General features: G+C 37.8%; 1 protein-coding gene across 2 annotated transcripts in view; it reads left to right on the top strand.

Moving 5' to 3' along the window:
• The window catches only part of LOC119729986 (sestrin-1-like), a 42,269-nt gene that overhangs the window by 5,314 nt on the left and 23,547 nt on the right, over window positions 1–13,408 (top strand). Inside the window, exons 1-2 of one of the 2 annotated variants that reach the window (XM_038202778.1) lie at window positions 6,134–6,505; window positions 8,626–8,691. In XM_038202778.1, coding sequence (XP_038058706.1) covers window positions 6,287–6,505; window positions 8,626–8,691 — 285 coding nt within the window. In that variant the 5' untranslated portion in view covers window positions 6,134–6,286. Of the gene's footprint in view, window positions 1–6,133; window positions 6,506–8,625; window positions 8,692–13,408 lie in introns of those variants that run through there. The other variant, XM_038202777.1, reaches the window with a different exon arrangement.

Genomic DNA, 13,408 nt, shown 5'->3' with positions numbered 1-13,408 from the left:
CATCAATGCTTGAGCGAACATCAAAATATTTTTTTGACATCGACACTGACAGGATTGAGTAATACTGACCTAATTCTACAGGTGGGGTGATCAGCATTTGTCGTTCCCTTTTGTTAAGAAAATAATTTGCATATAATACAGACTGCGGTTACCGTAACTAGAGGGAGAGAATATTTACAAATTGTTTGGTAGGCCTTGAAGTTACCGGTAATAAAATATATTACATTGCAGATGGTTTTGAAAATGCTCTTAAAGGGAATGTACAACATTTGCTTTTGCTGCGGTTTCCAGAAATTAATGGATTGGGAGATTGGTATGTTATAGCAAATATTGTTACACTGACTTGTTTCATGTTTTGGGTTCGTAGATGCTGAAAAAAAAACCAAGAAAACCAATCATATTCTTGTAGTCTGGTTCCCTGACCCCACTCAAGATGAAACGGAGCAATTTATAGAATTCAGGGAATTGTAAGTTCAGAGAATCAGTCTAGCAGGCTTGTAGTCTTCACAGGTGTGTAATGTAAAGAAAATGCAGACGAACTACCTTTGAAAATTAGAAACACGTTTTGAAAAAAAAAACAGTTTTTTCCAACGCTGGTCGGCCGACCAGCGTTGGAAAAATACAGTTTTTCTTGAAAATGTCAGCACACCAGGAGCCGCAACTTTACATGATGCTTTAGACTGTCATTCCCAAACAATCCAGTAAAGTATTTCGTGATAATTTGATCATTTCGTTTTTGATGTTTGCAAATGTTGTATCGTCCCTTTAAATAAGCGTGTACGTAATGGAACGTTTTATGATGGTTTAAAGGTCATTTGCATTCGATGCATGTTTTCTTCGTTTCCAATAATAACACCAAGTGCTGAAAATGCAAAGAAGAATCCTCAAAACCTAAGCTGTTAAACTTTCAGCTCAGTGGGTATTGCACTTTTCGAGAAAACAGTCAGATCTAGAACTCGAGTGGATGCAAAACCACAAGTGGAACAGTGAGTAGCACAAGCTACTCGTGAGTAATCGAGTAATCAAGTCACGCCCAGCCCTAGTAGTCTCCAGTTAGACTTGATGTTGTTTTTCCCCCCAAGTCTTCAGGAAATTGCATCCTTGCCTGGCATTTGGCAGTTTTTCATTAATACTTCTCAACCACAGCAACACCTAAATCTCTCCAGTTTTCCTTGGGGGGAATTTTCGTCGCCTTTCAGTATTTGGGTTTTTTTTGGCAGTTCTCCGATCGTGTCTGTAAAATATAAGGAGCCTTTTTTTTTGTTTTAATATTGCACTCAGCGATGACATACGATCCAATGTTTGTACTCGGCAGATGAAAGATGTTGGCACAATATTGTTTTTAGGCCTGGGCCAGTTGGCCAGTTTCCTGCCTAGAATGTGTTGAATACCCAGGCAACTTTTTTTCCCCCCCTCTTTATGTTGGAGAGATTTTTGTTTTGTTAATTTTAAAAAAAATGTATTCAGTGGAAGAGTTTTTATTCAATAATACATCATTTATTCACAGAACTTGTCTCAAATTTTTTCTCCTTTTCAAAATACTCCTCTCTTTTTTTTTGGGGGGGGGGGGGAGGGAATGAGGGCTGCAGACTTACCGGTAGAAGTTAATAATCTGTAATCCAAATTATCACAAAAATAGCCTCAGGTTGAAATTTTTTAAAGAAATTTGTCAAAGTACATACACCTGTAGCCATGTTCAAAGTTGTTCCTGGCAATTTTGACTGCGATTTGTTTTGCCCGAAGCTGCTAGACGCTGTCACTGCACTCTTGGCGGGCCATTGCACTCTTATAATTCAAGTAATGAAAGGCAAGTTAGTCTGGATATTGAGGTTCATCCATGAGGACATCTAAATTGATCAAAGTTTTGAGAAAAACGTAGGGAAGCAGTGGAGCACCAAGGATTTGGCTTGGGGGGGGGGTGTTCACAATTCGTTTCTTAATAATTTTTTTAGAATTTTAAATTTTTTACAAAATATTTCCCAAATTTTTGGCCGCAGAAAAATTAATATTTGGGGGGAGGGGGGATGGACTGTTTTGACATTGGTGGCGCCATTTACACCCTAATTATACTACTCTAAAATAGGCCACATGTGTGGTCAACGTTCGTGATGTCTGAAAACTGACGGTGGTGTGTAAAATCTTGGGTGTACTGATTATGGCGGGGAAATGTTTAGCCTTGGTGGAGGTTTGCGCTCTCTGAATGCTTTCTAGTTTTCAACGTATCAGAATTCTTTTTTGCTATATATAAAAAATATACGTATCAGAATTGTTTAGCTATATTTAAAGCCTTTTCAAATTTTAACTAAATTTTAACTAAATTTCAGCGAAGTCTTTGAGGGTTTTTCCTCCTTCCTCTTAATCACAAAAAATTTATAAATCCAGGATTAAAGTTGTGTTCACCGTGCTTCAACAAATTCAATAAATGTTCAATTTGTATGTCTTATTTCCACCAAAAATAACCTTTTTTCTTTCTTTTTTTTTGACGTTTGCAACCCTCTGAAAACATAAAATTCCTGGTTTGGGCACAAACACGTCCACTGTGTAAAGATTGCAAGCAGACTGGTTCCCGGTCCGTACATTATCGATACTGATTGTAGGGCGGGAACCAGCCTACCCAACGAGAATGGAGTCATTGTCTGGCAGCCCATAATTCAGTTTCAAAGTTGTAAAGTAATAATTCGACATGGGCCGATGTCTCTTTCAAAAGTGAATTCAGTTGTAACTTTTGTATTGCTAGAAAAAAAATATCAATTTAGAAACTGAATCCATTTTTCAGCATGAAACTCAAAAATAGCTCAGGGAATGCAACTTTAAAGCCAGAGTCCATCATTTGCAGCTATCCAAAAGTAACTGGCATAATTATTGTTAAAAACATACTTGGTTGAAAGATAGTAAGGGGACTATAAACTCCCTGTGAAATTATTCTTTCTGGCAAGCTGTCATTTTGAAGAAATCAACAAAAGAAGCCTTTCCAACGGTGCTTCTTAAGAAGCACCGTAGGAAATTCAGATTTGTATTTCGTTTTGTTATTCGGCGAAGCCCGCGCAAGCATTGGCACGATGCACACGCGTGCGCGGTTGCTATAATTCGTCGGATCAGTGCGCGACATCCCGTAGCTGCAATCGGCTCAGTTAGAATGTGTATCGGACGCTGAATTCAGGCCCAACTCAAAACATGATTCAGCAACTTTTGTTTTGAATCGAGATCCTAGAATGTTGTTTTTCTCGAAATATACAGCTAAAGCTAAAGCTGATGAAACTTCATCAGGTTAGTTGTTCAGCACCCTTCTTTAGATCTTAAGCACTTTTGTTGCTTCAAACGAACAAAATGCACAAATTACAAATGATAGACTTTACCTTTAACTTAGGTTGTTAGTTTTAAAGAAGACTTTCCTTTGAGTTTATAATGTCAGTTCTGCCCCTTCATCTAAATGCCAACCTCTTAATGAGGAGTTTTGATTAACGAAGCCCTGAATATAATTGCATTGCATTGGGCACCGTGTACATGTATTAGGCCTCTTCAACTTATGTGGGGGTAATTTTAAAGGTCTTAGCAATATTGTGAGCATTCTGATTTTGCAATGGTTCTCTGTGAATAAAAATCACCAGACATTTTAATTTTTGAAATGTGAGGCGCTCTGGCAAAATGAGACAGAACTGGGCACAGACTATAGTGGAGAAAAATTGGGTGATTCTTTTTAATATTTACATTCATTGATGTTTGGGCAATTCCACATTTAACTAATGGGCCCAAAAGTGTGACATTTGAGAAGACCTTTCAGTTTTGATGATAAAACTGCAATCTTGGTCTCTCAATTTTTGATGTAAACATTGCAAGCTTCAAACAAATATCCTCACCTGCAAATGATATAACTGGTTTTGTATTTTAGAAAATATAGTGGACAGACATTTTAGATAAAGTCACAAAGTAAGCATAAAGTTTAATGATCCCCTAATGTTGACTTATTTAAGAAGATGTACCCTGGAGGAAACCTAGAAAACTCAGAGTCAGTGTGAAGAATTATTTGATATTTTATAATCAGGATTTATACGTACGAACAGACTGGACATTTGTCACAAAATGTCTGTCCCTGTTCATACGTAACCCTAATCACATCATAAATTTGAAGCCAGTGTGAAAACTGTTATATTTTTGCTTGATAACAATGTAAAATGGCTTAATATTGTCACTGGAAGTGCCTATTAGAAACTGAATTTGTCCTAAGCACCCTTTTCCTAGCAGTGTGTCTGTCCACGTTACATACATTGTACATGTACGTATCACACAGAAAAGATGCCTGTTATTTTCTCAAATAAAACAAGGTATCATCTTTTGTCTTGTCTTGTCCTAGTCACTTTCAACTTAGCAAGGTAAAGGAAAAAACTAAAAAAACTCAAACTTTAAACGCCTTTTTTGGCAGTATTTTAATTTTTTAACATGTTTATAAAATGCAAACTTTAAACAGCCATAACTTGTCCACAGAATGTCCGATCGGAGTGCAACAAACAGTATTGACTGGACTATAAATTCTTTTTCCTAAAACCTGCTTACAGAACACTCATGTCGACCTCTGCCCAGTTCTGTCTCATTTTGTCCAGAATGCGTCATAAACATGCCTATGAGATAAGAAATATGACTCAAATGCTGTGAATTTACAGCTGTAAAAATATCTCACATTGCAGGAATTTTCATTCTTTCTCTTTTTCTTCAATTAGTATTAAATATTTGCCGCAGGAAAATAATACATTCCCTGTTTAATTGACTGTGAATTGAGCATCTGCAGTTTAAAAAAAAACTCAGAAAATGCGAAATTTCCAAATTTTAATGAGGTCAGTTACAAAAAGTGCTTAGACTTACAGATCAATTACATCGCTGCTTTTAATTTTATTGTGTTGACCAACAGTCATTGGCCCCTACAAAAAATTTTAAAAACCAGTGTAGGGCTTGCCTATCCTGAACTGGTACAAAATTCATAAACGTTCCTCCTCAGAAAAAAAATTATATTGTGTTGACTGATAGTTGACAGGTATAAGGTACCCTCCTGGTACTTTTCCACTCGCTACACTTTGACCCCCAGTCCCCCAGGAATGTATACATCGCACCTGCAAAATGTTTTCAGATACCAAATCATAACAAATTTTGATTTTAGAGCCAGCTTGGATTACTGTTGTGAGGTTGTATTTTTTTTGGGGGGGGGGGGGTTGGGATGACAAATGGAGTGACAAATAGGGTTACAAGAAGGTGACACTTGTTTGCAATCCAGATTGACCCCTTATTGTCCAACAAAAACTTTGAGTCCTTTTGTGCCTTTTGTTGCCTGTTTGTTAACTCTCTATGTGGCCTTATCGACTTACCAGGTTTTATGGAGGTAAACCCCTCTACATGGATCTTGAAAGTTTGTTGAGGACACCGTTTGTTCCCCTGCTGTGTTTTTCTTCACAATAGACATGAAATGATGAATATGCAATAGTTTGTGAATCGCTGAATCATGCACTTGTAGGCAGCCTGTAATTGTGGTCATGAATATTCAACAGCTTGTTACAGGGACTTGATTTATTGGCTATTTACAGTGTATTGTGAATATTCCTCGGGCTTTTAAATGCATTGTCCAGTTATTTTCATTGTTGTATTCCCCCTCCCCAGGGCATCATTGTTCAGTGTATAACTGTCTACAGCTGAACAAAAGATATGTTAGTACTTCACTGATCCACTTGAACATTGATTCCTTATCAGGCAATTCATTATTATGCCATCTTCATGTACATTGTACGTTGTCATTGTGATAGATCTTTTACTGTCAGGTTCCATCATTTAATTGTTAACAAGTAAACAGGCATTGTATGCCTAATGTCCTGTCAATTTCTGGGCCCTGCGACAAACACCTCGGCCCAGATGTAGAGCTCATGAATATGTATTGAGTTCCGTCCACCAATCACCGCTAAGTGGGTCATCCCAGCCCAGCCAAATATTGCATCATCACTGCCTTTGTATCCAGGCGCACAGCAACAAAGATCAGCTGATGTGCTGAGGCCACAATTCAACATGAATAATTCATGAGTTGGGCTGTGAGGTCATCTGTCAGCGTTTCTGCTGGCAACTAGCCAGGCTCAGCTGGCCTGATCCATCCACAGCTGGTTGTTTGTTACTCACAGTGTGGACTGTGAGTGCAGCACACATGTGTTTGTGGTTTCTGCAGGGGAAAGAGTGATGCAATACAGGGAGTGAATTGCTACAGGGAAGGATCCATCAAACAGGAACCAAATTAAGACGGGCGCTAAAGAGAGTAATGTTCAAGGTGTGCTCCAGTGGAGCCGGTACATGTGGTGTGTTTCTAGGGCAGAAGGATTCTAAACATTTCTGTGGTACTAGCTGCGCCAGCCAAGCCGAGGTCCGAACTATGGGCAAGCGGGTACGGGCAAACAGCCCTCTGAACGAGTTACAGAGATATTTTTTCGAGGATGGGCAAGTGAAGACGAGGCCGACACTGTGTATAAGGTGTTTGCAGGTAAGACGCTGCGCATTACAACAAGGGAGTTTTCAATTTTCATATATGACATTTAAAAACCGACAGATTTATTTCGAGTCACCTTGAAATTATTACAGACTCGTTTGCGTATTCTATTTTCAAAAGAGAAATTATCAACTGTAGTTAGCAACTGATTTACTTTTCCATTGAGCATCACTTAAAAAATATTCATGATTTCCTTTGTATTTTTTAGATGTTGTTTTGCACAGAAATTGTAATATATAGAACAGTATTAAATTTGTCATTTGTTACCGTTGAAATGAAGAAATAACTGTTACAGTGTACACGTGTAAGTTGTGATTGAAGTCAGATAGGATGATTTGATTTTCACGCATTTTGTCTGTTTTCAATTATTAATAACACCACTCAAAATCCAAAGAAGGATGTTCAAAACCTAAAGTTTCAGCTCAGTCGATATTACACTTTATGGAGAAAACAGAAAAATCATGCACAACTTTTGATCACGAATCAAGATTTTGTCAGAACTCTTTATATTTCCAAAGATCCGTCTAATCACCTAGATTTCTTGATTTCTTCTAAAAGACAACGAAGCAGACATAATATTTTCTCAGGCTGTTTAGTATCAGTGCAATCTTTAAATCCTAATAAATTCTTTGATAATGATTGCTACATTACTTTCGGGATAAATGCAAATGACCCTATGGCTTTGATTAAGTACCAAATGCATGTCAAAATAATTGTTGTAACAAAAAGTTTCTGCATTACATCTGGCAAACTTTTCAAAACAATACCTCCTGTTTTTGTGAACTTCCTGTGTTAACTGTCAAATCAGAAGCATTATACAGTCGATTCACGTTAATGCAAGCTGTATTAGTTAATTGGATCAACAGAATGTGCAAATCATTGAATACACATATGTCATGTTTCTGAGAAGAAAAAAACTGATGATTCGTTGATTATGTCATACATGATTTTGGGGGGGAAAAGGGGACAGGATGTACCAGGACAGAAAGGATATCCCCTGTCCTGTTTATTGAGTAACCTGACTCCAAATCCTGGTAATATAAAAAAAGTAACCACAAAATTGTCATCAGATTTTTCGACAATCAGAACGAATTGTATGCTTCAGTAATGGACATTTTATGGTTCAGTGGTTTCATTCTTTGGTTGTGGTTGTGCATGGTTGAGTTTGCGGACAGGATTTTGTGGCGTTTTGGTGTGTCCCACTTGCCTTGGAATATGGCATTCTCCAATTTTTATTTCCAGTCCGTTATTCTTGCTTTTATGCCGACTTTGATTTTATGAGAAAGTTTCGTTTGACAAAAAGGGACAATATTTACCATATTTAGGAAATGCTGACCATACAGCACAGTACATTTACATGTAGAACTAATGTACAGGATAAAGTCATTCTCCTATTGAAAAGTTTGAAAAGTGTTTTTGTGCTATTTTCCAAAATAAAAGTTCCTGGAACAGACCCAAGTTATAACAGGTTGATTCCAGCAGATACATACACATGATGCAACTTTTAATGCAAACTGCATGATCAGATGTCGTACATGTACATACCGATTTGACCCAGAAACTTTTCAACGCACCCATTGGACAGCTGTGCGTCTCAGGTCACATATGGAGTGCTGATCCTCGCAAAATTTCGTGCTAATATTTTTGATTTCTTAACTGAAATGATGCAACTTTTCAAGTGTACGTTAATCATTAATTTATCCAGTCCCCCATCTTTGTAGTACAGAAAAGCTCCAAGTCTAAAGACACCAGCATGCCAGAATCAAGTCATTTCATTTGTCCTTTCTGCTCAGGTGTGGTGAATATGGAATGTAGCTAGTTTCTGATTCAGGTGCTACCGGTAGTCCATTTGAGATAAATTTACCAGTAGTTAAGAAAACTTCCAAATTGTAAACGGTTTTAGGAGGCAAAGTCTTGGATTTCATTGGACAAATAGTTTGTCCACAACTGTTTATATTATAAGATACATTTTTGTTTTCAGTGTGGTGAAAGCTTGCTTATGATATGCATATAACTTCATAGGGATGTGAGTCCAAGTACCAGACTCTAACATGTACATTTTCCCCCTTTTCAGAAATAAAATATTTAAATTTGTATTTTTTTTTTCTCTACAGGAAAAAGGAGTCAAAGTCCCCAGGCAATGTGGCAACGGTCCTTCAGCATTCATACCAAGATCAGAGGTGAGTGTGGTGTTTGAAATTCTAGAAAAAAAAGAAAACTTCACAACCCAAAATTTAAAAACTTACAAACTTTCAGGGCTAAGATTGAATTACGTTTGGCTTACCCAAACATACCCAGTGCAAAACTTTGTTTACTTTTGTACATTACAAATTCCAGCAACTTGTCTTGCTCATTACTTCCCTCAGTAGGCAATAACTTTTCCGCCCATGTACCGAATCCATTAATGTGACAACTTTCACATTGCGTTGTCATGACACACATGCACACGCACACCTCAGTCATTCCAAACTTTTTCACTGAGTCATTTCACAACACTTCGACGAGATGTTGACACAGTGAAAGCCCTTCCTGTATTCAAGCTTGGAATTGCGTAAAATAAACGACCATTGTTAATGGGTCAGCTCATAGGATGGTCCTGATAAAACACCAGAACACCTTCCTGGATTTGTTATCTTAGTAAAGTTGTTTGTCCCAAAAGGAAAAGAACTTACCTCTCAGGGACTTTGAAAGAATTGTCTTTGATGGAAGTGATTACAAAGTTGCGGTGTTTCATTGTGTTGTAATCTACCACACAAATCTGCATGAATTTTGAACCCATTACCCTACAATGGCCAACTCTCTCCAACAAACAGCAGTTTGGGATTTTGTTGACTGGTTCAGTGTGGTGATTTTTGCAAATTAAGAGTACAACAGACAAAATCATGTTTCCTTTAAAAAGGTTGTGCATGGTTTTCACTTTATTCTTGAAAAGTGTAATTTCCACTGAGCTGAAACTTCAACAGGTTAGGTTTCTGAACATTTTTCTTTGGATTGCGAGTGGTATTATTATTAGAAACGAACAAAATGCACGAAAAGCAAAAATTGTCCTCCGTTTAAAGATTTTAACGCTCCCTTTCGAAGCCTCATTAACATTGAATCTCACAGCTCCCATTCTTGTACTAGTGACCTTTCACATCGACTTATCAGTCCACTTTTTGTTGTGGTAAATATTTAACAGGAATTAGATTCAAATCGTTAAAATCCTCTTGAGCAAATTTGAAAATACCTGGATGAGATAAAGGGTTGGGCTGAATAAGCCCTTGCACAAATACCTGTACACGTGTGGGTTGGAGACTGGCCTTATTTTGAATGAGCGTGTCCGTACATGTTTTGAAATTACAGTTCAAAGACAATAAAACCATTCGTATTGCATGCAGTTGCCCAATTTGGACGGCGTGGCACTGACAATGTGCAATCTTTTTTTATTCAATGTACACTGTAGAATCTGCTGTGCAAACTAGTTTTGGAAAGCAGAAATCAATTGAGATTAAGCAACAATCAGTATATATTTTTACATGCTGGAAATTGAAGGATTTAGTAGGATTGAGGATGGTTCCTAGCCAATTATAACATAAAATGTTCTGACAATTGAATCATTGTCCAAACTTACAGGGTTTTAAACAACCACCAACGAATCCAGTCTGTAAACTTGATTTCAAACTCCACTTCTTATCACAACACTGTAAAAAAAAAAAAATCTGTAACAGTGGCGCACCCAGGTTTTTGGTTTTGGGGGCCTTACATTTTTTTTTCACATTTTTTAGAAGTTAACAATTTTTCAAAAAAATGTTGCCCAAACTTTTGGCCCGCAGAAAAAAATTGGTTTTTTTTTTAGGGGGGACGGACTTTTTTGACGTTACACCCCTATTCTACTCGAAAATAGGCCACATACATACATGTATATCACCAAGGTCAAATCGTGGATGCATTACTGGTCTGTAGTTTCCTCTATACTGCCATCATTCGGTTTCCTGTTTTTTTCCCCAGTTTACAATACCGTATGCCAAGATTTCCCCACTGCAAGATTTTAAGTTTTCCCTCAACACAGAGGGAAAAAAAACCACAAAGGGGCAAACCTTTTCCCCACCCCCTCCGCCGTCCAATCCTTGTCCAGATCAAAACCACACTTACTTGGCATTGTTAGAATGATCTAGTTTGTTGATGATTCACCGAGCAATCCCCCCCCCCCCCCCCCCTTCAACCAACGGGTTTCCCAGCTCCATTGTTCAGCGATTACAACCAATCACTAGCGACCAACGCCGGCCGGGCACATCACGCCACACGGGTAATCATTAACATAGGTCAGAGCTGAGGGCGCACGTACTACACGTTGACAAACACACTAATATCGTCCGGGCTTTTGTTATCTGTGTTCAGATAGAAGACTTTTAAAAAAGCAATTGGTTTTTGAACTGATGTTTCAACATCACTGAGCCATTGAAATTCTTCGTGATGTCCCTGTTAGTTGCTTTTTGCTTGATGTTATCTTTCAAGTTATCGCCGCTTGCGGTTTTAAACACGTCGGTGTTGTATTTGACCTTAGTGTCATTAAACGTCCCCCCCCCCTTAAAAAAATCATTCAAAGTGCTACTTCTGGTTTTTGAAGTATTTTCAAGGATTCACGACTGAGAAAAGAAAAGTCACATTCTTCAAACGGTTACTTGTATTTTACACGTAGTCCCAATTTTGTATTTTACTGGACTGACTGTATGAATATGTGTGTTTTCAGAACAAATACATGTGTTAAAGTATTAAAGACAAATAACACAGATTTTTTGGTTTAAGAGGTGGGAAAAACTACCAGTATAATGTGAGAGTGTATTTTTTTTTCGGTCGAGTGGATGCCTTATGGTCAAGTCAAAACAGGAACCACACCGAGACACTTAACAGCCAGATTAAACTTGACCTCTCAAAAATTCCATTCGGTAGATTCCGACGTGATTTATTGCAGATGGATTGGTTGAACGATAGACTGTTACTCCTTGAGCAGTTATGTTGTAGTGTACAGTGCATCGTTGATCATAGATACAGAAATGAAACTTTCGTAAAGCTTTTTTTTCCTCCGAAAGTAGGCATTTAAACCTTTGTTCAGATCAAGTGCCATTCGTATCTCGACAGTGTGGTAATTTTCGGAATGATTTCGCAATTAATAAAAAATTTATCGAGCGCAGTCAGACTTTGTACCTGTTTGTCTCAATTTCTTGACTTCTTTGGTCAATGTTTGAAAGGATCGCCAGATTTTTTGGGGAAAAAGAAAAGGTCAAAATTGTGGGGTGATCTTGCGAGTCAGTGTTGGGGCGAAAGGCTGAATAAGGAAAAGAAGGGCAAATTAAAATTGGAAAATCAATCTTGGAATTTAAACGTCACTTTAAAATTGATTTAGTCAAGATGACAAAATTTATCACAGTTTCTGTCAGTTTTTGGGTGTTTTTTTTGTGGTGAAACAATTGAAATGTCAAAATTTATCACAGTTTCTGTCACTTTTTTTATGGTTTTTGTTTTGTGATGAAACAATTGAAGTAGCGGGTAAATGAAATGTGACGATCCTTGCACAAGAAAAAGCCTTTCAAACCTACACATTTATTTTCAAATCTTGCAAAAGGAATAATGACTAATTACACATTTGAAATTTGCAAATCGAGAAATAAAAATAAGCCAAGGTCGTGTGCATTTGTCTGTATCTTATCGGAACGAAACTGTGAAATGTTTTTCTCGATTAAAACTTTTTTTGATTTAACAGTTTTTCTTGGTTTTGGCCCCCTAAAAGTCGACTGCTGCAGTAGGCTTAGAAAATTGGTGTAAGTCTAAAAAAAAAAAAAGAAGTTCTTTCCTGTTTAAAGTCATATGAGTGGTTTTTTTTTCCGAAATAAATTATAAAGGAGTTTTACTGCTCAAATGTTGACAAATATGGTCTTGTGCTTTGTTCATTATCCTTTTATCAAAGTGATCGAATGTGCTCTTAAAATTGAACAGGATGTTGGGTGTATTCGCGTTGGGAGAGCTGGATTAATAAGGAAACCTCCATGCCTCAAACTCGGCTGTAATTTTCCATGACGTTCAACCAGGGACCGTCAGTGACCTTTGTGCTGCCGTTATTCTCAGCTGTGGATCAGGCAATGTTTGCGTTAGCACTCCGTGTGTGTGTGTTAGTCCCCATGTTTTTGTCTTTGCATAAAGGCCTACAGTATGCTGTACGTGTGCTGGTACATGTATGAATGTTCGCGGACTGGAGTCAGGCCTGATTAAGGAAAGAATATTATGTCAACTTTATTAACACTACCTGCTGAGTTTTGCTAAGAACAGTACCAAGTGTGCCAAAATCCATCACTGACTCTGCTGCACATAATGCTTCAGGACCAAATCCATCAAAATCCACCATTTCCCCATGTATTTGGTGGATTTTAATGGACTTGGTACGCATGGCTTGCCTGCCAAAATCCACCCAATTAGGGGATGGATTGTGATGGAGTCAGGATGGTTAGGGTTGATATTCTTTATTCATACTGGATTTCACTTTCGTTACCAATTATTTGGTTGTTCCTTTTTCTTGGGGAGGGGGGGGGACATTTTTGTGAATAAACTCTTTTTTGGGGGGGTACAGTACAGGAGTCGATTATATTAAGCGTGAATGAAGAGTCGGGAGAGAGTTTAATCTATTTTTAAGTATAAATTAAAAGAGTTTATTAAAATTAGGTATAAATTAAAGCAAAATGCCAAATAGTTCCTCAGCTACAGCATTTTACCACAGTGCCCTATTCATCCATAGATTAGCACGGATCTATGAAATAAAAAATTCAGCACAGCCAGACCTTCCCCCGGACCCTAGGGGGCCGAGTGTCGCTCGCGTCATCACCATTAATTAATAGATTACGCGGGACTTTGTTTCTAATCATCCCA

The sequence above is a fragment of the Patiria miniata genome, unplaced genomic scaffold (genome assembly GCF_015706575.1).
Source record: "Patiria miniata isolate m_02_andy unplaced genomic scaffold, ASM1570657v1 HiC_scaffold_22, whole genome shotgun sequence".
Taxonomy (NCBI): Eukaryota; Metazoa; Echinodermata; class Asteroidea; order Valvatida; family Asterinidae; genus Patiria; species Patiria miniata.
The sequence above is the reverse complement of the archived record's forward strand: the minus strand, read 5'-3'. Positions and strand labels throughout refer to the sequence as shown.